This window comes from Filicampus tigris, chromosome 7 (assembly GCF_054856515.1).
Source record: "Filicampus tigris isolate MCC_2025a chromosome 7, RoL_Ftig_1.0, whole genome shotgun sequence".
In the NCBI taxonomy this organism is placed as follows: domain Eukaryota; kingdom Metazoa; phylum Chordata; class Actinopteri; order Syngnathiformes; family Syngnathidae; genus Filicampus; species Filicampus tigris.
The window spans coordinates 24535217-24559968 of NC_141223.1; the positions used below are offsets into that span (position 1 = coordinate 24535217).

General features: G+C 40.3%; 1 protein-coding gene across 3 annotated transcripts in view; it reads right to left on the reverse strand.

Moving 5' to 3' along the window:
* Positions 1 to 24223, reverse strand: part of LOC147145345 (neurofibromin) — a 110107-nt gene extending 85884 nt beyond the window's left edge. For all 3 annotated transcript variants that reach the window (XM_086035502.1, XM_086035504.1, XM_086035501.1), the window contains exons 1-9: positions 23942 to 24223; positions 13982 to 14125; positions 11074 to 11157; positions 9542 to 9732; positions 7626 to 7732; positions 7461 to 7528; positions 4991 to 5066; positions 581 to 738; positions 330 to 503 (exon numbers count right to left, since the gene is read on the reverse strand). In XM_086035502.1, the coding sequence (XP_085891628.1) occupies positions 330 to 503; positions 581 to 738; positions 4991 to 5066; positions 7461 to 7528; positions 7626 to 7732; positions 9542 to 9732; positions 11074 to 11157; positions 13982 to 14125; positions 23942 to 24001 (1062 nt within the window). In that variant the 5' untranslated portion in view covers positions 24002 to 24223. The remainder of the gene's footprint in view (positions 1 to 329; positions 504 to 580; positions 739 to 4990; positions 5067 to 7460; positions 7529 to 7625; positions 7733 to 9541; positions 9733 to 11073; positions 11158 to 13981; positions 14126 to 23941) is intronic.
* Between the last annotated feature and the right edge of the window lie 529 nt (positions 24224 to 24752).

Below are 24752 nucleotides of genomic sequence, written 5' to 3' on the forward strand. Positions count from 1 at the left end.
AATGACCTCAAAGTTCACAGAATTTTGAGTGGTTGAGATCACTGTCAGCTGGGGTAGAGCGTGTATCTTACTGGAACCATCACAGAAAAATGTTAAATTGTGGATGGAGCAATTCCTTCGATAACACAGAATTAGAAAAGGTAGTGTAGCGTGACATTAATGCAAAAATATCACTGGATTTTTTAATTACCGGTAGTCCTTTCTCTTTTGTATTGAACAAATAGAATTTAACTTTAGATTGCATTCTTTCTCACTGTATCAAATAAGCACGAAGCCCAATCTCAACTAACACAAAAGAGAAGGGAGAAAACATAAGTAAATATTCAGACCTTGAGATCCATAACAATCGACTGGACAAGGAGAAAAATAGTTGAGTGATCCTCCCAGTTAATATAGGTTGACGCTTTACACAGTTTTACACAGGCAATAGCAGCGCTCTCCATCAGCTGCTTGCTACCACCCTGACCGGCTAAAGCTTTCCGTAAACTGTCCAAAAACTGCTTCTGCGGGCACAATAGGAAAGACATGAGATTAGCGACAAGCGTAGAATATTTTGTGTGTGTTCCCCTCTCCCGCTCACCTTGTTGGCCTTGCTATCTTCCACAGTGTCTTTGGAGATTGTGTGCGTGATCTCTGGGCAGAGGATCAAGAGAATGATCTGAAGTGGCCACACTGCAGCCTTCCTTTTAGCGCTCTCTGCAAAGCTATCCACCAGATCAAACAGCTTCTCAGCAGCTTCTGCAGAAATAACAAAAGCATACGGAATGACCACCATATCACTGTCAAAAAGTCGCATTTAGAATATATTGACCCATGTACCTACACACATATTATATCAATACATACAGTACATATTTACATACATACTGCACATACACAAACACACATGCATATACTGTATATCGTCGCTATCCTGTAAAAAAACCTATGTCCAATTTTAGCATTTTTGTAAATTTTCACGTTAATGCCTAACGCGGAAACCCATTAACGTAAAAATTATTTTAAAAAATGGACATGAGATTAATTATATATACATACAGTATACATAAACACCTGCATAAGAATATTGCCAGAGTCCGCCCATCTCTCTCTCAGGCTAACACGGAGGTGCTGATGCATGCTTTTATTTCCTGTCGTTTAGATTATAGTAATCATTGGCCTCCCCAAAAAGAGTATTTCCACTTTACAGTTACTCCAGAACTCTCAGCCGCACGGGTGCTGACAAGGACCAGAGGGCAGGAGCACATTACACAAGTTTTAAAATCGCTGCATTGGTCCCACGTGTCTTTCAGGGTTGATTTTAAGGCATCAAAGCATACAGGAGTGCTTCTCGGATGTTTTGAGCTTTCTCAAAAAATATCTTTTTTTAGCTTGCCCCGAAGAAGGCCAACCAAGGCTGAAATGCGTTGGCATTTTTTCCAACTGGCCATGTTAAAATAAAGACCTTTTAATTCTGAACCACTTGCCTCAGTTTCCAATTTTTATTTTTTTTATTTTTTTTTATTTTAAGGTGCTTTTATTCGTTTTTCAAATGTCTTAATGGTCTTGGGCCATCTTATTTATCTGACCTACTTTTATCATATCAGCCCTCACGGATCCTGACGTCCTCTGGCACCGGCCTTTTAAATAATTCCTAGGGTGGGAACCAAAACACATGGTGAGGCTCCATTCAGCCATTTTGGTCCACAGCAATGGAGTAGCCTGCCAGAGGATGTCAGGTCCGCAGAGACTGTTGGTATTTTTAAGGGGAGGTTCAAAACATACCTTTTGAGTTTTTTTTTAGAAAATAATTTATCTTTTTCTTTTGATATAGGACTATTTTTACCTTAGTTTTCCGTTTTTAGTCCTTTGCTTCTATTAATGTTTTGTCTTTTAATTTAGTTTTTTCTGTTGTTTTTAGCTTTTAGTTCCAGTGTTTCCTCATGGGGGGCCTTCACGTTGAGAGGGGTGGGGGGCCTTCGCGTTGAGAGGGGTGGCTGCCGTTCCCGCGGTGGGCGTCCTCGTGGGGGCTCATTAGGCTGATTATACTATATATACACAATACACTATACAAACGGCTGATTTGTATAGTGCAGACGGCTCCTCTAACTCCATGCTTTGTCCTTGAACATTTGTTTTGATCTATTTCTTCTTCGAACAACAAATGTGGCGGTTGCTTGTTCTCAGGCGTTGACTTTTTTTTTTCTTCCCCCCATCAGACGTATTTGTCGTGTGACTGCGTGCACCGAACCGTGAAGCCCGTACCGTCTCGGTATGAATACAACAACCGTTATACCCCTAATATAATACACCCCTCTTCGATGTAATGTTTTCCAGTGCTGTCAGAGCTAATGCTTGCGAGCGCAGGGGACGGGTTTTTAACCACCTCACTGTTAATCAGTTCTCTGATGCCTTTGATAGCTTTGTGTTCAAACAGAGGAACTAAGCACTTGGTTCCATTCATCTTGCCTTGATATTTTGGACTCTGTGGCTCCATTAAAAATTATGCGGCAAAAAATTTGACCGGATCTATGGTTTAATGAGAGTACGCGCAGCTAAACAGGAATGCCACAGAGCTGAACGCAGGTGGAAAAAAGACAGGCTGCAGGTCTCTTATCATATCTTAAAGGACTGCTGGCATCGTTACCAGAGAAAGGTCAAGGAGTCCAAGAGAGACCACTTGTCATGTCTGATTCAGGCAAATCGCAGAAATCCACATGCTCTATTTAAAACAATTGACTCTTTACTGAAGCCCTGTCAACCGACGTGCATGGACTCGTCCCCTGAAAAGTGCGATAGATTCTTGCAGTTTTTCATTGACAAGGTTGCTACAGCTAGGTCTCTCGTTTCAAACGCCACATTTGACCCCTCCGTCCAAGTTCCTTGATCAGCAGTGTTCGATTCCTTTGAGTCGGGTTCTTTGACATTTTTGGAGGATGTGGTTTGCCATATGAAACCAGCGGGCTCCCCTTATGACTCCATTCCTCCACACTTCTTTAATGAGATTGTCCCGACAATTGGTAAATCGGTTTTGGCCATTGTCAACAGCAGCCTGTCTTCTGATGTGGTCCCCCAACATTTTAAGCATGCTGTAGAGCAACCCCTGCTGAAAAACACTGGCCTTGATCAAGCTGTCCTATCCAATTTTAGACCCATTTCCAAGATGCCTTTTATGTCTAAAATTCTGGAAAAAGTGGTGCACTCACAGTTAAGATCTTTCGTGGATGAACACAATGTTATGGAAGTTTTCCAGTCAGGCTTCAAGAAGATGCATAGCACAGAGTCAGCCCTGCTACGTGTTTTTAATGACATCGTCCTGGCAAATGACACTGGAGACTATGTATGTCTCGTTTTGTTGGATTTGATTGCAGCTTTCGATACAGTAGACCACAGTATTCTTTTGAATCGTTTGCAACACCAAGTGGGCATTAGTGGATGCGCTCTAGAGTGGTTTAGATTCTATTTAGCAGGCAGGACTTTTTCTGTTAGCCGAGGTTCCTCTGAGTCCCGCTCTGTCCCTCTATCGTATGGTGTTCCACAGGGTTCTATTTTGGGGCCATTGCTGTTCTCATTGTATTTGCTGCCCCTGGGTTCTATCCTTAGACAACACAGTATTTCCTTACACTGCTATGCGGACGACTGTCAAATCTATATCCCGCTGAGCAAAAAAGAGAGATAAGACCTCTATAAGACCTTTTCTGTCCTGCCTAGAGGACATCAAAGACCGGATGTCACTGAATTTCCTAAATTTCAAAGAAAAGAAAACAGAAGTTATGGTGTTCGGTCCCAGCGGCTCGTCTCCATCTCACCCTGTGTCCTGGGCCCCCTGGCTTCATATCTAAATCCAACAGTCTCCAACTTGGGTTTTAAAATGGACAGTGATCTTTAATTGGACCAGCAAATCAGCGCTGTTGTAAAGTCGAGCTTCTTTCACCTTAGACAGCTGGCTAAAGCCCCTCCTTTCCCATCAGCACTTAGAAACAGTCATCCATGCCTTTGTTACATCTCGGCTAGATTACTGTAATGCACTTTATTTTGGAGTCAGTCAGTCCTCCCTTAAACGTCTCCAGTTGGTCCAAAATGCTGCTGCCCACCTACTAACTGGAGCTTGAAAGATGGAGCATATAACACCAATTCTAGCTTCCCTTCACTGGCTCCCAGTGCATTTCAGGGTTCGATTTAAGATTCTCCTATTTGTCTATAAAATCATTAAATGGCCTGGCCCCGGCGTAGCTCTCTGAGCTCCTCCACTGCTACGCACCTTCCCGCAGCCTCAGGTCTGCGGACCAGGCGCTGCTCGAGGTGCCGAGGACCAAGCGGAGCCTCAGAGGGGAATCGAGCTTTTTCGACTGCTGGTCCTTCCCTTTGGAATGACCTCCCATTGGATGTTAGGCAAGCCCCCTCTCTGTCCGCTTTTAAAACCCGATTGAAGACACATTTCTATTCTCTGGCTTTTGATCAGACCTGAAATTTTCGTCTCTTTTCCGGTGTCAATTGTATATAGTGTTTTATGTTAATTTATTGATCAACACTTGCGTGTTATGGCCTTTCTATTGTTTACTATTATTATTATTTATTGTTTGTAAAGTGCTTTGTTACAACTCTAGCTGTTAAGAAATGCACTATATAAATAAAATTGTATTGTATTGTATTTTACACACACACCCACACACATACATCTAGAGCTGGGAACTTTACTAGAAATTGAGCGTCACCCGTCTGCAGCGTGGGTACCCTTCCATCATCCGTCATTCGCCTTTTTTTCCAGGGGAAAAAAATAGTACCCGTCTACAGGCCGGTCGGCCTCTAATTTTAAACCGCCGTCCGTCGGCAAGTCCGACTAAACTTTTTTTTAATAAAAAAATCATAAATAAACCATGTCACATTAGAGGCTGCAGGGTTCAAAATAAATTTCGCTATTCACGTGCCAAACCGGCTACTAACCCAGAGAATAGTGGTGGTCCACTGTAATATAAAAAAATAAAATAAAATGAAAAAAACATTTTTGTACCTGCCATATCTGCCTGAGGTCGTTGGTAGAGCATGGTGAATTCATCTGGATAATTTTCTACCCAGTTCCAAAATGCCTGTCAAGAAAAAAACTGAGTTAAAGGAGAATGTACACACGATAAACAAGCCTCCAGTTGCTGTTGACATTGCAATGAGGTCAAAAAAATAAACTAGCCCCTTCTGGAAGTTAATGTGTAATATGAATATCGGAATACTGTCCATAATACAGTAAAACAAAATAGTTGAGTTGAGATTACCCGATGACTGATCCAGTCACAAAATGTTTTAAATATAAAACATTTATTCGTGAAACTAAATTTTATTTTTGTAAAAATGGAGTTGCTTTAAAAAAATGCAACAAAAAACGAATTACAACTAAAAACATTAGTTGGAAGCTTTTCAATATTAGTTAAAAAAAAAAACTTAACTTGTGGATTTATGAATTATATAATTGTGGATTTATGAATTATATAATTCAAAGTGTATAATTGTGGACACTTTCTGAAATGTGTGAGTGTGTGTGCGTGTGCATGCACGTGAATTGGGTGTAGGGGTGCTCGCGGTTGCTTTGCTTCCGTAATTGTCTTTTCGCAGGGTATTCCAAAACTGTGACGATCCTGATGCTTACATGTGGGATTTGCCCAACATGGAGTGGTGTGTCCAAGCAAAAATACACACAAGTACAACACAAAAGACGAGATGCTTACTACGCCTGTTGGAATGGCGTGGGGATCGATGCTGTCTGAGCTGATGATGCCTCAGATGCCACGAGGATCGATTCTCAAACTTGTATAATGATACTTTTGACACTTTGGTCATTCGAAATAGTGTAGTATAGTGTAGAACAGTTGCAGTATCATTCCAGAAAGGAAAGCAGCACTGGTATTAATTAGTAGATGCACACAAGGAGTGAAGCAGCATCTCCGCACAGCAAATTTGACACTGTAAGTTAGCGCCTATTCCCATTAATAATGACTATTACAGCGCTACTGTAGATTAGTATAAACTACAATGTATTCCAATTTAATGTACAAATCTAGGTCGCCACCGTAGGAAGGGAATTCCCATGAAAAAGCCTGTTAAGTCACAGACCGTGGTTCTGTTAGGTTGCAGCACCATGCTGGGTCTTTATGACTGTATGCTTCAAGGCCAGATGTGTTAAGTATTGATTTGATGTTTTCAAATGGAAATACAGTATTCCTGTTGGTCCAAAACTCAAGGGCACTTCCATTAAATCAAACAAAAGAAGTCATTACACCTACAGAACAGTGTTGTTTTCGTCAACGATGACGAAAATATTTCATTAAAGCCCCTTTTTTTCATGACGATAACGAGACGATGATGAGCTAAACGTTGCTCTTTGATGATGAAAACATGACGTGACGTACATGAATTTTCGGTGACGAGACAAGACAGGACGAAATTGTTAGCGTGTGGTCCGTTAGGACGTTTATAATTTATGACATCCCTTCCTATTGTACATGTAATCTGTCTTTCCAAAAATTGAAATGTTGGTGCAACCTATCCTCGTTTGGGCACGCCCACCGCCGGGACAGCACGCAGGGCGCACGCATCGCACACACCGTTGCACACACCGACACAAGAAAACACGGACAGGTCTGCAGTCATTCGTCTCGGCTCACGCACACTGACACGCTTTCCTTTGACGGACCTTGGCGACAGTGACACCAAATGGGCTTGGTGGTCAGAAACGAAGGAAAGATATAGGTACGTCCCAACTCGTCCTGTTAACATATACAGGACGTGTAAACATATAACACGTTTTTATTTTGTTTATTTATGTTGCTTTAAGTTAAATAAAGCCACAACAGTTGCCAAATAAAATGTTTTGGTTCTCGGCTTATTTTGGAACAGTGAGCATTGATTCCAGAGTTACTACTTTATCTGTTTGTAATGCAGCAGCATAATCCTTAGTAGTCGATGTCGAAGTCTTTGCTATTGGGTGGAAACCTTGTATGCCTATTTTTAACTAAAACGGACTAAAACCTTTTTGAATTTTTGTCAACTAAATTTACGAAAACTAGACAAAAACTTTTTGGGGAGTTTCCATCGACTAAAACTAGACTAAACCTTTTTGAGTTTTGGGCGAAAAAAAATAGACAAACGATCACTAATACGAATGACTAAATGTGACAAAAACTAATAAGCATTTTCGTCCAAAAGACTAAGACTAAATCTAATATGCCTGGCAAATATGCCTTGTAGATGTAGGTTGGTGTGTATATACATGTGTATATACACATGTTACTGCGTATATTTACGCTGTTTGCCGTCAATGTTATACATTAATGGCCACATTATGCCGCCCGTCCCTGTGTGACCTATATCTTTGCTGCTGTAACAATGAAAATTTCCCCACTGTGTGATCAATAAAGGCATTCTTATCTTATCTTATCTTAAAAACAACACTGCTACAGAATAGCTCAACAGGAAATAAATGAAAAACCTACCTTTTCCAAACTGTTGATGACTGCTAGTTGTGCAGGCTTTTTAAGGGTTTTAAACTTTAGAACAGTTTCTACAAGAAAATATACATAGAGGAAAATCAACAAACTTGACAGAACCAGGAGATCAATCATGCAAATCTTTACCCTCTAAACCCTAAAGAGTATAACCTTGTAGCAGCCTCTTGAGCTTGGAGCAGTCCACATTAATGTACTGCATTAGTTCTATGTCATGAACATCCACATTGTCCTCCAAGCACACCGTCAGCTCCTGTAACCTGAGGAAACACACACGCACATGCACACAAATTGTGATTAACAAAGTGGACCAAACAAGTTTAGTATGGCTGGAAATGGTTTTGCAATGTATCGTGATACTGTTTGTGCCGATACAAAGTATCGATACGTTGATGAAGTATCAATACTTTCGATATCTTATGTATTGCTCTGTTTGTGTGTGTGCATTTCATGGGACCGCCATTCAAGCTGTGCACGACTTTGCCACTTGGGGGAAGTGTGGGTCCTCATATTGAGATACGTGTAGTTATATTGATGAGTAGAAGATGATACGTGTTGTTCCATTGAGGAGTAGAAGAAAATCACGATCATGTTTCGTAGTGACAACTTAGTTTTTGCGCAGTGTAGGAAGAGCATATGCCTGAGTGTTGTTTGGATGCTTCTCTGTATGCCTTCCTGCAGAGTTTGTGGATAAGTGCCCATTGAGGCATTCAAGTGCCGCGCGCTAATTTTCATTAGCGAGTTAATGGCATTTTCATTGTGCATTAGCCATGAGCTAACTACGTTCGGGAAATAAAGTCAAACGAGTTGGTTGTCTGTATCCTTTGTAAAGCCGAGTGATGAACGAACACCTGAAGCGACGTCACCCGGGAGCTGCTGGAAGACAACAGAAAGCAAAAAGCTAGAGGATCGTAAATTAATCTAAGTAACTACTAACTAATATATCCCGGTTTTACTGAAGTTGCTGTTATGAGCGACGTATTATTAGCGCGCATCATAAAGTTTCATTTCTCGAAGCAGCGGGTTGCAGCCAAAACTACAGTGCTGTGTTTCAGCTTTGTGCATTATGGGGCTAACGTTAGCTATTTCACTCCAGTCAAATTGTGTTGGTGCTTGCAGGTAACGTAATTCGTTCCGTTTCTTTATGTAGCCACAAACGGTAACAAGCGACATCTGTTTATATATCTAAACCGCTGCTGCCCCGGAAAGCTCTCTGCCTCACCGAAATACATCAACCATGTTCACACGTCATGATGCTTGCCTAAAAGAGATGTGAGTGTTCATTCAATTTCAAAAGTTTGTTTTTACTTTAACAAACAAAGAATTTTAAAAAAGTGTTCAGAAGTGGTTTTGTAAAATAATCGGCAACCGAAAAAACCTGTATTAGTCAAAAAATTCATTGTTACACTAATGGACTAAATAGCCGATAGATTAATAGGGAGAAAAAATATTGTTTGGGACAGCCCTAACATGGTCGTTCCAAATCATTATGCATAAAGGATTTAAGTTAAATAAACGTGTGTTTTTGTTTTCCTTGTGTCACTAGCATAAACCTCAGACAATTTTGATTATTTTTTCAGCTAAGCTCAATTAAAAAAAGAATTACCTAAGGAGGATGTGCATGTTAACACGGTGTTACAATATTCTATTTAAAATTCAAACATTACCTATCTACTCACCGGTCTTTCTAACTACCGATCCCTGGATATCTACCAATTTAAATCAAACTATTGCGAAACTGCTGTCTTGCATTTCGACAAAGCGGTTGTATGTTGTATGTGTTGGTATGTTGCGGCAACATGTGGTACAGCATTGAAGATGCTCAACTTTACATTTGGACATGACCGTATACTGCAAAGACCCTGAAAAAATTGCTTTCAAAAACTGCTGCGGGACCATGAAAGAAGAACCCTAACCTAGTGCGTGTTCACAGTGTAAAGTGAGAAAAACCATGGTCCCCTGACCTAATGAGGACAGCTATATACCTCTAATAATCAATTCCTGGACTGTGACATTTAGTGTAAAACAAGAGAGAAAGTCTGACAAGTAGAAAGTGTGCAGCTGGGTACCTGGTGGAAATTCGGCTGAAAACAGCATTGAAATTGTTGCAGCTAAGAGAGAAGAGAACAGCTGAGGCTGAAGCTCGGAGTTCAGCTGCATGCTGATGGCCCTCACGGTACGTGTGGATGAAATGGCAAATCTCTGGCAATAGCTGTTTGACTAGCATGGTCTCATCCAGGCGCAAGGAGTCTTTGGATTGCTGATAAAGGAGGAAATGAGAGTAAAAAGGTCAAAATCTTTCCCTTAGAACAAAAACACATCCATCCATCCATTATCTATACCGCTTATCCTCACAACAAGGGTCGCAGGAGTGCTGGACCCTATCCCAGGGCAACGGGCAGTAAGCGGGGGACATCCCGAATTGTTTGCCAGCCAATCGCAGGGCACACAGAGACAACCATTTGCACTTAAAATCACACCTAGGAGTAATTTAGAGTGTCCAATCAACCTACACCATGCATGTTTTTGGAATGTGGGAGGAAACCGGAGTGCCCGGAGAAAACTCACGCAGGCCCGGGGAGAACATGCAAACTCCAACACAGGAAGGCCGGGGCTGGATTTGAACCCACGACTTCTGCACTGAGACAGACGTGCTAACCAATCGATCACCGGGTGTCGACATTGCTACATGAGATCGGCGGCTATGTTGCAGGTAGAACGTCTAACATGCACCCCATCATCCGAGTGTGAATGTTTCTTAGACGAGGAGGCAAGCAGTCTTTTTAGCCAAAAACGTCAAACTTAAATAGCGAGATTTATCATATTGTTGCGTCTTCCAGGAACACGCCGTCAAACGTAGTTTAATTATCACGTTTTTATGAATCCAAGTATAACTGCTTGCGCTCTTCTTCGTTCTCCGCTGCTCTTCTCGCTTGCCGTAGGATGCATTCATGAACCTCGGAAACATCACAACTCAGCAACACACAAATCCCACCACAACACAGATAACCCAATTCGTTAAAATATGCTGTTGAACATTAAAAGATTTCAATGCCTAAAAAGTTTATACAATTTCATAACGACTTTTTAAAGTTACTGTATTTTCTTCATCATAAAAAGTGTTTTAATGTAGTTAGCAATATGTCTAACTGTTATGTATTTTTTTCATCACAAAAAGTGTATATGTACTGTAATGACAACTTGTCTTTAACTTGAATATCTAGATGTGTCATAGGCTGTTGAGTGTTTAAAGATTTCAGTGTCTTAATAATTTGCAAAATTAAGAGATCTTTATTGTTAGTACATTTTTTATTCTGGTGTAATTTCTTAGAATATCACCCGAATGATTCGCTTTGATGTATCTTTTCTACAAAAACATATTTTAAAAAAAACAAAACATTTTTTTTGTACCGAAAATATACCGAACCAAAGTTTCCCAAAAAACGAACAGAACCAAAATGTGATTTAGCGTACCGTTACACCCCTAATATATATATATATAGTTGACAGGTAAAGAAATTCAAATTCTTTTTATATGTATTAATTAAAAAATAACTATAAGGAGAGAAGATGGCAATATTTGATGAGAGAAGGGACTCACCCCAGCCAGGCACTTCTCCAATGTATCCAGGATGATGAGCTGTGAGAGGTAGAGGTTTTTCTCCGATGCTTCTCCAAATATTCGCTATGTAATAAAGACAAACAGTCAATGATTAGGAATGGGCATTATGAAGGCTTTGAAAAATCTATGCTTTTGAATTAAATGAGCGTCCCATTACTGATTAGGGTCCATTCATCATTACTACAATGAAACACCAGAAAGTTCACAAAGATCCAGCGTGCCTGAGTTTTCTAAACCAGAGGCAGTTTACTTTCCATGCAGAGAATTACCGTATTAATTTTCCCGGTTCCAGAGTCCAACAAGCAGATAAAACCCAGAATTTTGCATTTCCATGGGTAAAAAGTGTCAAAGTGGTTGTGCAAGGCATATATATTACATGATATTAAAAGTGTGCCATCAAGTGATACCATTTTGGGATAATGAGTGCAGACCGAAAATGCTTTTAAGATCTGCTTTAAGCAGGCTACTAAATCAGCAGCGGCCCAGTGGCTCGGGTCCACTACGTGACTGTGTTGGGCCACCCTAAATTCACTGACGCTGGCCCAAAAGGGGCAGCTACAAATTTCATAAATAAATACGATGGAACCAACACATTCCTGCTTTTTCAAAATCATATATTCAATATTTTGAGTTTTATCCACTTAAATCATCAAATGATCAATCATCGATACCTTGACGCACACACTTTTTTGCGTGTGTCATGTTAAAAGGACGGTGGGGCTGGGATGGCCATGTTTTCACTAACAAGTTCATTTTATATATTTTTTGATCAGGAAAATGAAAAGACTTGCCATTTTCTATTTTATCCATTCATTTTGGAGAAATTATGAAATATGTGACTCCATGAATAACGCCTCTTGTTAATTAGGCAAATGGCCACGCCCCCTACCGTTCTATCCTTGTTCGGCCGCAGTCACGGGAGGAACCGATTCCAAACTCTCCATTGGAAATCATTGTACTTTCATTGCTTATAACGTCCAAAAACGGTGATCAATTGGCACCAAAATTTATGTGGACATCACTACTAATGACCACTTCAACATATCAAAAGGATTAACCTCTCCCTGGCTGATTTATATGAGAATGAGGAAATCTGCAAGTGAGCAGAGCTACATAGATTTAGGGTGGGACGAGCGCACACTGCTTATTTGCTTAAAAAAAATAACAAAATAAACAAAACACTGCTTCTATGCTGACCACGGTTAGGACGAGCGAGGCATTTAACACCAGTCAGGATATTTACAGAGACTGAAGTGGGAATGAGGAGACGTGCACATTTATTTGGATGAGGAATTTGCCCCACTTTTTCGACCAACAATACGCTGTCCAATTTGGAACGTAAACAGCCGAAAAGGTACGTTCCAATGCGGCCATATCCAAGCTCCAATCTGCCTGCTGCTCGCTGCAAGCCGCCGTCTCCCTCCCGAGAGTTGACACGAGTTTAGCGTAACTAAATGCCCGAAATATAACCAGTCGAGGTTCGTGTGCGCATTCATGCTCTTGTCCGCTTCAGCTTATGTAAATGGAGGAGCAATCGCCACATGTTTTTGATATTGTGGAGGTGATCATGATGAGATCATGTTTTATGTCAATAAATCCAAACTATTGTGCGGAACTCTTTTATACTTTCACAGGTTGAAGTGGACAAGAGTAGTAATGTGCATTTGCATTTTGGTGGCGATCGGTCACCGTTTTAGACAACAGACCTGACAAAGCGAGCAATATTACCAACCTGCCTCCCTCCCGTGACATAGACCACTGAGACCAAAAACATAACATAAGACATCGATGGGCACTGGACTGGTGCACATCGATGCTGGCCACACATCACACATTGACACATTTTTATAAATTATTAATCAAGTGAATCGATATGGATCATCCATCCATTATCTGATCCGCTTATCCTCATAATGAACCAAATCACGTTATACTTATATTTCCCAATGGCCTTTTATTTTATATTCAGATTTGAATGTTATTTTTAATTAGCTTATATTAGTTTTTTGCTCATGACGTCATCTCTGGTCGGCACCAAAAAATTACGTCAAGTATGCAACGTAGATTAGAATAGATCAACCATGGCTGCGAGGGAGGAGGAGATATTTAAGACGAAGCAATGCGTTAGTTCCTGTGGAAAAAAGGAGATTGTCTTGACAAGACAGTTGCCGTGTATAGCCTTTGCAAATACAGAGTGAAATATAACTGGAACGCGACTATTTGTCGGCGCGTCTCGGCCATTACCATGGCACCACAAACAGCAACAAACTTGTAATGAATCAACAGCGGCAGTAGCCGTGAAATGCGGTGGCACAGACCAATAATGTGCTCCAGGAAAACCCAAAATAAAAGTTGGTACTTCTGAGTTGAACAAAATAATGTTGAGATAAAAGAGAAAGCTTTTTTTCTGTTGTTTTCTTCTTAAATTATCTAAAATAATTTAACAGTTTTGTCAGCCACTGCTTTTTCCAGACAAACTTCTTGTTAATGTAAAATATTTTGCATATTATATCTTGAGTCACGATCAATCTTTATGTAATACGAAACAACGGTATGCCAATTAAGTTTACTGTAACTATACATCAGCAAATATGGTCATGCGACCAAATCTTCAGCGGTGCCAACAACTGAAAAAGTTGAACCGTGCAAAATTTAGTGTAGAGCCCTGTATGTACTGTATTATTAAATACTTTCTAGGTGTACTTTTTCAGGACACCAAACTGCCCCATTTTGCTCCTACAATTTGAGACAGGGCAAGTAAATTTTTTATCTATTTGTGCCTGTGCGACCAGTAAATTTGCAGATTTTTTTTTTTTTAATTTATATGTGCTCTTCATAAAAAATGTTAGTGTGGAGCCCTGTCTTTCATCCAAGGACAAAAACTTACCATGTTATTGACATTTTTGAGGATAGTCGTGAGGCCACTAATGACGAGTGAAAACTTGTACTTTGAGATGTTGATCAGACATTCCTTGTTGTGCTCTGTGCTGATTTTCGTGTGAGTGTTCTGGTGTCCAACTTTGATTGGAAGCTGAGGGAGGAAAGACAGTGGAGACAAATGGATGGGATTAAATCACATTCACAAGGTCTGACAAAGTCACATTTTAAAATGAGTTTTCCATGGACAATTTGCCACCAGCCTTAGTATTTGCACATTTAACCTGCAACAGTTATGTCAAGAAGTCCAGCAGGCTCCTCCTGTTTGAATGTGTCTTTTTTATACAATGCTTGATTTCAGTTAGCTAGTCCAACCAAACATAACATGTCCTTGATCAACTATGGGGAACTTAATGATCAATTAATTGAGATACATATACATATGCATGGATAGGAAATAAAATTTCCTAGGTAAAAACTAGAATTCAAAGAGGCCCTCGGACCCACACTCCATTTCAGAAGGTGGCGGTAATGCACCAGAATTTGTTCGCCAGCTGCCAAAAGACAGAAGAAGACGACATTGAAGAAAAAGCTACAGAAGTGAAGGCAAGTTTCCACAAGGATTTAAGTGGCACATTAATCCACCACAATGGTACCTTTGGCTACAATGCAACGCCAATTCTGGTTAAGCTAAGTCAAAGTAAAGACTTTTGGCATTTTAGGAATTAAAACATCAAAGTGTGTCTTGGGTTGAGCTATTCGCCTATTGGTTGATCGATATGTCAGTGCAGAAAGCGCCATCAACTTAACCAATAGGCGAATAACCCAAACCACGCTCAGGACCGCTGTCACATTTGAATAACATTTCCTTCTGCATTTCATGCTAACATGACGAAATGTTATTCTAATGAGGGTAACATGACAAAATGTTATTCTAATGAGGGGGCGGTCCAAAGTGTGTTGAACTATTCACCTATTGGTTGATCGACATCCATATTTCGAACTGCGTCACTACTGTGGGCGCGAACCCTCTATCGTCCGTCCGCGATAGGTTCCGCGATCGAACAGCTGCCGCAAGCGGAGACCGCAAGCCCTCTGCCGAATCCATATTTACCGCCATTGAGAGTCGTGCGGTGTTAACAGTCAAGACACAAGACTTCTTGCTGTGGCTTGCTAGCAGGCCAAGCATACCTAGTTTACTCCTGCGCTGAAATGTCGATCAACCAATAGGCGAATAGTTCCGCCAATACACACTTAATGCGGGCAGACTTAAGTGACCTCATTTGAATAACATTTACTTCTGCACTGCAGGACCAAAACTGCCAAAATCAAAAAAATAAATAAGTGAAAATAAAAAATGATTGAAAAAAACTGAAAAAAAAAAAATGGAAATAAGAACAACAAAAATATATAACAAAATAAAAGTAAAAATAAACACAAAAATAAAAAATAAAAAGGTTTAAAAATAAAAAAGAAATAGCAAAATAAATGTGGAAATAAATACATAAATAAAGTTCATTATCAATTTTATAGTTTATTTTATTTGTTCAATTATGTTTTGTTTTTATTTTCACTTTTATTTATTTTTGATTTTGCCAGTTTTTGTCCTCCATACGTGATTGGTGTCACAAACAATAACAAGTAGAGGTGGGCTATATATATCGTCATCGATATCATTGTCAATCTTGCTTGCGCGATGAGTACTTTTACATTATCGAGTATTAATACTGCCTCGAAAAGCATAACGAGTCAGTCGATGGCCGCAAAGTATGAGGAAATGCTGAAATCCTCATTCGGCGAATCGGGGTGCATTGACGGCAGAGAAGGAGGAAGTGATAATCATTCGCCGAATCAGCGGGCAGGACCCGATCACGTGACTCTGTCCACACTGCAGCCGCTACGTTTCAAGTATGGAGAAGTGTCCAGCGGGGAATAATAGCAAGGCGCAAGTCCACGTCGTCCGTAGTTTGTAAATGGTTTGAGCTTGACAAAACTGACGTGTGTGCAAATAACATTGTTCGATGTGCCAAAACGGTCACCGGGAAGAGCAATTCTGTTCCACCACGGGCCATATGGATTACGAGGAAAACTTGGCAACCGCGCAAGCATGCTAAACAAAAGCTTAGTAAACACACACACACACACACAGAGAAAACAGTCGCCGAATTGAGCCAACACACACAAATGCACGCACGCACACACACGCCCAGTACTTTAGCGAGCAAGTCAAATGTGACAGCCTGGATGTTCAGTTAACATTCTGTTTACATGCTTTTATTCCGCATCATTCATAACTAGCCTGTATTCCTGAGGCATGTGGCGCAAACTACGGCGACTTATTAGTGTGACGCCAGCATACAGCCAAACATGAATAAAGTCACAAGTCTGCATACCACAGTGATGAATGAGTGGGAAAATGCACTTTTCGCTAAGTTGCAGCTTTGTTATTCAACTTTATTCTGAATACGGTGGCCAATGTATGACAACGGGTGTTGTTATGACGACGTCTTTTTTTTCTCTCGCTGGGTGACACTTCGTCACACGTCACGTGCATTTTTCCCCATTCTGATTGCTGTAGTTAACACCTTTTTCTCATTCTGATTGCTCTAGTAGTTGGCAGTGGTACACCAGTACTTACTGCAGCTCAAAATGTCACATCATTATGGAATAACAGCAGAGACATTTCAATGACATAAATACAGTATTCCCCAAAATCAAGTCAATACATCATTTTTTGTTTTTTTATTGTTAAATATTGTCATAGCGTATCATTATGTTTTGCAGAAGCTGTATTTAGCAATTTAAAAGAGATGTTGTTCACAAACACCATCTATCCACAATTGGTCTGTGAAGCAAGTGCAGATTTAAATTTTTTTGTAGAATATCTTCAAATTATCGTTGAAGAGATTTTTTTTTTTTTCAAATAGAGATGGGGTTTTTTTGCCCATATCGCCCACCCCTAATCGCAAGTATAACATGTTGAATTGGGAAACGCTGACAATCGTGTAAAAATCAAATGAAACCCTTGGAAGAGAGCTGAAATGGGTATTCTGTTTATTTTATCTGCAATACACTCACAGTGAGTCTGGGAACTTCTGATCGTGGTAATTGATTCAGTAAATAGCGTACCTTGGTAGTGAAATGATAAATTGCTCTCCTGTTTAAATTATGTGATTAATATGTTTTCCCAAATTTGTAATGTGTTACGAGGCTCATTAAACTGTAATAATATTACAATTTTTTTTAGGGTAACTTGTTATATTACTTTGTTACTGCATAAATGTGATATATTTTTACTTGTTATATTACTTTGTTACTGTATAAATGTAATATATTACTTTACAGCGTTACAAAACTAACACATTACCCCCAACACTGACTTACATTTACGTCACATGTGTTCAGTACGATTTTGCGAAGTTGTCGTGCACAAATGACTGAATCGCAGGTTCTTCTTTTAGCCAATCAGATTGCAGATTCACCTTCTCTGCTGCCTGATGACGAGTGAGTGTCTCTGTTCTGTCATTGGTTGTTTCGCGTAGCTTCTGAATGGTTAAGATCTATGTGCATCGAAACTTTGATTGAAAATGGAGGATGATGTCAGATTATGATTAAAAATTCACTTTCAAGAGGCACTTTTCATGAAAAAATTGACTATGAGGCTAGGTCAAATGATCACTGTTACGGAGTGGCTTGTTTCAATCCAGGAATTTTTTGGGGGCACTTTCAGAGTTGTTATGCATGAGTGGAACAGTTATTTAGTAGAACAGTTAATTACAGCATACACAGAGAGGAGCATATGCATTAACATCTCTGGTGAGTACAATGAGATGTATTTATCTTAAGTTTTTAAATTGATAAATATTGATTGTGAACTGCTATACTGCAGTGTAGCGGTTTGGAGTTGTTGAGATGATGTATTGGTCGATAAAAGATAACTTGTGTTTTTTGCTTTAAATGGTATTCATTAGGGCTGCACGATATTGGAAAAACTTGCGATATGTGATATGCAGGTTTTTTCCTGCATTCAAAATTGCGGCGTGGCTTTCTCCAACTAATTTTGTGCCCGACCCCAGCCAGAGTGATTGATATCTCTCAACACAGGGCCAGAACAAGTCGGCGACGCAAGGGTACTTAAATCTGTTTCCAATTAGGAGCATAACAACGCAAAGCCAATGTGTACATGATTGAAACATTATTTTTTATTCATCTTTCAGGTGTTGTGCCAATGTGCCCCCCAAAAAAATCTGTATCCCCTAGCCGCGGGAACGTGCACACATTGAGTGAAGGGGACGCTACTGCTTTTGTTTTAAAGACATGAACAATACACACTTGTGGTTTTGATTTGCGGTTATTAATGTCGGATTAATTAGTTTTATATTTTTAATTGCTGGCACCTTGCGGACGACTGCATACCTCAATTTCGTTGTACTTGGACAATGATAATAAAGTCATTCTCTATTATATTAACGAGGTTTTTGCAGTGAGTTTGCGTCCGCCACCGCTTGCAGCCAGTTCATGAAGCCATCGATGTGGCGGTACAAGTGGGGGTCCATTTCGGATAAATACCTCATCAACAAGCCCCGGAGATAGATTTTTTTTTAACTTTACCCATGGCGATGGAGCATGTACTTTTCAAGTGGCCGCTTCGAGAGCATTAAAAGGAAGGAAAGACAGTCTATTTTTCAATAACAAGCTCAATTTATGTGTTGTTTTTTTTTTTTTTAATCAGGAAAATTATATTAGCTTGCATTTGAACTTTTATGAATTTGTTTTGGATAAATCAGTATAAAACTAACGTGTTCAGAAACGCCAACCATTAATGAGCAATTTGACCACACCCCCTCCCCTCCTTGTGTGACGTCACAACGGAGAGCGATTACATTTTGCCATTCAAAGTCGTTGTAAATAACATCGCTAATATTGTCAAAATAACGGGGATCAATCGGCCCCAATACATGTGGACATCTCTACTTAGGCTCACTTCAACCTCTGAAAACATCACAAAACGATTAGCCTTTCCATGTCTGACCAAAAAGAGCAAGAAATGAGCAGCCTACATGCAGCTGAGGTTCACTTCATGTCACATACGTTGTCATAAGTCACCAAGATACTCAAACACACTGCGTTACGAGAAGCTTTTTCATTAGCTGAATTGCTCATAGGTTGTTATAGATTACTACACAAGTGTTAGTTTGACTTAATCTTTCTCCGAAGACCCCTGCACCGCCTATCCGAAAATGAGGTGTGTTAAATGGCCATACTCAGCTGAAGGGACGGCCTCGCTGGAAGTACGGTGTACTTAAATCTTTCCAAGTACATTCATAGTGTTAGCTTGATTTACTTTTTCTCCGAGGTCCACCCCTGCATGTGGTCCGGTGCTCTTAAAGTCCAATTTTGACATTTCGACAAGCCAACCTCCGGGGCTTGTATTTATCCGAAATTGACGCAGACGGGCCGGCCCACTCGCACGGCGCCATATCTCTGGCTGGACAGAATTAAAGCGTTCGCCGCAACTAGACCTCCTTCGTAGCAAACACGGTGCTCCTGGCTGGCTGACCAGCCGTGGCAAACACAGCTGAAGGTAGACACCTTCTTGGCTGCCTAGACGGCGGAGCTCCGTGAAACGAGCCCCATGTCTTTTAAAGTTTGTACCTCCATCCATTTTCTCGAATCGGCCACTTATTTGCGATCACGCACCGCACCGGTGATGCCGAGTGGAATCTCTGGCAGAACACCGGCTACTGGCTGAACGGTGGCGACGAGTGCATGAGCGGGCAGCTTGTCTGAGACACAATCCTCATCGATGGATGGTAAGAATAAGATCTCCTTCTGCTAGTTTTGACTGTTAGCAATCGAAAGCTAATTCTGCCTCGACAAGCCGCGGGAGCTAATGGGAGCCAACAGCTGCTTGGCTGCCTATGGGAAAATAACAAAGGATTTGCATCGCTAAATGTCCAAAAACTACGATCAACTGTCACTAAAATTCATATGGTATTGTCCACTCTAACTGGTAATTAAAAAAAACAAAACGATCAGCACAATATGTTTGACTTTGTGGCGGTGATTGTGTTTTTTCCTCATAGGAGCTCACATTTGATGTTAATAAAAAGTAAATATTGCCCGCTTTTATATTTTCACAGTTTGAAATGGACAAGAGTAGGAATGTGCAAATGACTTTTCGTGGCAAATAATCACTTTCAGACACGTGGTGACAACAGAACGCGACAATCCAAAACAAGGAACAACGCGGATCAAGCCTCCCTGCGATGACGTTGACAGCCTGAGATGGAGAGAAAGAAAGAAAGAAAGAAAACCACACGCCAAACGTGGGCGGGCCAATTTGCGGCTTTAGTCATCACAAAAAAGGCCATAAATCACTACAGATTCTTTTAGGGGGGTACATTTTAGTGCTGACATAATTTTTTCATACAGACTTATTATATAAGTATTGATGTTCAGCCCAATCAAGTGTGCCTTTAATGTCGGATAGTGAGCTCCCTGCCACCTGGTTGTCGTGCCTTGGTGAAATTTCGGAGGTCGTGAAGCGTCGCGGCGTCTCAATGCGCCGTCTGTTTGGTGTAGTGGCCACCGTCGTAGTGTCGTAACCCGTCTGTAAGCGACTTGGGGGCGTTTGCCCATGTTGAATCAGCGTCGCCAGTCGTGACATTTGGTCACTCTGATTGGCTGTTAGCTAGCAAATCAGAGCTCGCAGCACCAATGGGAAGTGACAAATGCGGAAAAACAGTGAGCACGCCTCCGCTGCCTTAATCTTCTTACAAGTACAAGAGCGAGGGACAATATATAGAGTCCAATTAACCTGCCACGCATGTTTTTTGAATGTGGAAGGAAACTGTAGTACCTGGAGAAACCCCACACAGGCACAGGGAGAACATGCAAAATCCACACAGGAAGGCCTGGGTCGGATTCGAACCGACGATCTCTACAATGTGAGGCGAACGTGATAAATTCGGAGCATCAAAGTTCCAGCGAGGAGGCCAACTCTACAGCCGAATGTGGACGTGGTAAATCAAGATAATTCTTACGGATTAAAATCTAATATATCACGACTAGGGGTGTCACAATTCTCCAAATACTCTATTCAATTTGATTTTCGATTTTATAGTCACAAATAGAATTTCAAACTTTTTTTTTTTTTTTTTTTTTACAGCACAGAGGCCTATGCCATTTTTAGACTAGTTGGTTTTATCCGTTGAATTTTGTACAGTAAATCTTATTTCAAAAGATTAGCTACAGATAAATGATGCAATTTCCATTTATTCTTGTCTGATAAACTACATTGGGCGCCAAATTTAATTCCATAATTTACAATATAAGGGCACAATCTTATTCTCAGCAAGTACAAGCAAGCAAGACAGGCTATAAGCTATGGTGTCACGCCCTCTTTATTGAGGTTAGAGGGTTCTAGAATAACGTTTTGTACCAGTTGCACTGGGGTGCCCAACTTTTTTTCTTGGTTGCACCAGCGCTAAAGTTAGTTGCACCAAGTGGCGTTGGCTACAATGTAGTGGTGTCGGCTACAATGTGATGCGTCGTCATTGCTTTTGCACACCTCCCTGATGTATATAAATCTGAGGGGAGGGGATTGTCGATCCTCCCGTTGATTTCGATGATTGAGATTATGACGTAATTTCGATCCATATCGATAAAAATAAAAATCTAAATCGTGACACCCCTAATAATGACCTACGAACAATTAAGCTTGTGAAATGCCTCTCGGGATGCATTGAGTTTACGTATCTTGGTGACTTAGTAAAGAACACAGACACGACAGAAACTGCACATACAGTAAACTGCTTATTTTCTCATTCTCTTTTAAGTCACCATGGAAAGAGTCTAATCGTTTTGTGATATTTTTAGAGGTTGAAGTGGGCCTAAGTAGACATCCACTAGGGATAGACCGATATGTTTTTTTCAGGGCCGATGCCGATACCAATTATTAGTAGTCAAGCAAGCCGATAACAGATATTTGGATCCAGTATTCATTTTCAACGAAAAGGAAAATATTGGTGTCAGGATCTAAAAATAAAATTAAAGTAAAAATAAAAAACTTCAAAACTCTTAAATTTGTCTTGAAGCATATCGTTGCTGTGAAAAACACTTGTCTTCATTTTTTTCAGTTTTCTTATTTTTACGTAAATGGTGTTTCCGCAGACATCACATTAATGTGAGAATTTAATTTTTTTTTCCCAAAATTGGACAAGTGTTTTTCACAGGACAGCGATGATATGTTTATTGAACAGTTTTTCAGATTGGCATAATGTTGATTTTTTTATTATTACTTTTATTGTTTCCCAATATACATTTTTGTTGTAAAATTCTAACAAAAAGGGAGCTGATGACATGCTGATGACTCTCATCAGCATGTCTTCAAAAGTTGAATGAAAACAAACAATAGCTCTATATAGTTTAATGGTTAAAAAAAGGGCTGATGCCAATATTCATCAAAATGCAGAAAATCGGAGCCGATAATTGGCCCGGCCGATAATCAGTCAATCCCTAACATCCACATACATTTTGTGGCTGATTGGCCGTTATTTTACCAATATCAACGATATATTTACAATGATTTTGAATGCACAAAGTCTCCGGTCCCGGGCGTGACTCCCACCAAGACATGGAGTGAGTGGAGGTGGGCATGACCATATTCCTCATTTGTGGTGGACGGTTTCAAGACCATCCTTTTTTTTTTTTACTGATTTTTCCAAAACAAATTGATAAAATTGAAAATGCAAGCTAATATCATTTTCCTGATAAAAAAAAAATACATAGACTGAACTTGTTAGTGAAAAATGTACTATACCAGCCAGATGATCACTTTAAGTTGCTCCACAAATTTTCATCTTGTGTTTTGCACACCAAATTATCTCTGTTTCGGCCAAGTCAGACGGGCAATTATGGATCCAATTTACCCACTAAAATAGTGCGGTACCATTTCACTTGACACTAGGCTCCATGAAACAAACACTCTGACAAAATATAGGGACATAATGATATCAAAATTATAAGTAAACTGCACAGACGGATTTACTGAATAATTATGGTAGCAATGACCAAGAAGTAGAAGCAACTCCAAAGCCACATTAGCCTAATAACAGTAATCCGTCTAAACCCAACAACAATCCGTAATCAGTGGCGGCTAACACAGGGTGCAAAGACTGCTTAAGTCTAAACACGGTAGATTTAATTTTTTTTTTATGACAGGCAATAACACATTTTACTTGTCAGATATGCATTATAATACCTCTTCCGGGGAAACGTTAACTTCTATCTTCCACCCACTCTGCTTAGCACTACCTATTCTTTTGTGCCACAATGGCTTACTTTACAGGTTGCACTTTTATTTTGCGGAGAGAATATCCTGTTACCGTTCCACAACGTACAAGAGAAATGTTACATCTTTTCACTACAGAAGTTGAGAAACATTTGGCATTTACTAAGTAACAACACAAAATTGAGTTTGGGATCAGCAAGACTAAGATTGCTGCATTTTATCTTCTTCAGTAGCGATCTGCTCTTGTGAAAGAAGTGTCAGTGCCAGAGCCCTGCCACATCTTATTTGTTTACAACAGAGGTAGGCCTGCTAACATTTGCTGACCAAGCTAAGTGAAACATGGGTTCAGCCTCTTAACATGTCTTTAGATGAATCTAGTTAACGCCGAGGTGTAGACCTGTCTCGTAGGTATTAGTATGTTTGGTACTGATGACTGACGAAGTCTGTGGAGAAACTCGGAGAAATGACAGACGTGACGATAGATGGTTGGGAATGACGCTAGCTACAAATGCCTCACTGTTTTGCAGTCGGTTCAAGCAATACACTACACATTCCACCCATCAAACACTTTTTGACGTTAATTCGCTGATTCATTTCCTCAACGTTAGACCGATTGCGCAGTTGGGAAGCCTAAAGATGTACCCTGGCTTATTCTATCATAGAAATCCATCTTACCTGCTCATCAAATCTAGTAATCACGGCCTGGACCCATTCCACTGGTTTGTGAGCCGCCATGGCCGGGCGGAGAACACCGCAGCGCTTGTGTTGCTAAATCCAACCTATGAGGATGGGTCCGTCAACCTCAGAAAGACATGGAAAGCTGCCCTGAATCGATGGGAGCGGACCAAAGGGGCGAGTATTTTTCTATTTCTGTAGAATTCACCATGCCACCGCCATTAAAACACCACCGGAAGTCTTCTTCAGAGGAATTGATAGGAGGCGTTGGAGAACAGGATTGAGCTAACTTCAATAAAAAATACTACATCCATGCTGAGTCTTCAAAATAATAGTAGACTTGCCGGTTGTCTAGACCAGTGGTTCTCAACCTTTTTTTCCAATGATGTACCCCACCTGTGAAATGTGCTAAGTACCCCTTAACCGGCGCAACCATTTTTGGATGAAAAAAAACAGCAACTTAAAACAGTATACAGTACTGTGCTCTGGAACTTTGGAACCATTTGTAGTGGTATCTCAAGAACTATTCTGGAAGAAAAATATCCAAATCAAAAAAAGTGAAAGATAGAAATAATTATACCTTAATTATAAATAAAGTTTTGCGCACATAAAAATAATTACGTGTCCTCCTTTGGGATTATTGTACAGATCTGTTCTCCAAAATCAATAAACATCCATCCACCCATCCATTATCCTAACTGTTTATCATCACTAGGGTCACGGGCGTGCTGGAGCCTATGCCAGCTGTCCGCAGTATGCGGGTTACACCCTGAACTGTGTCATGTGTCATCTTCCAAGCCGCTTATCCTGT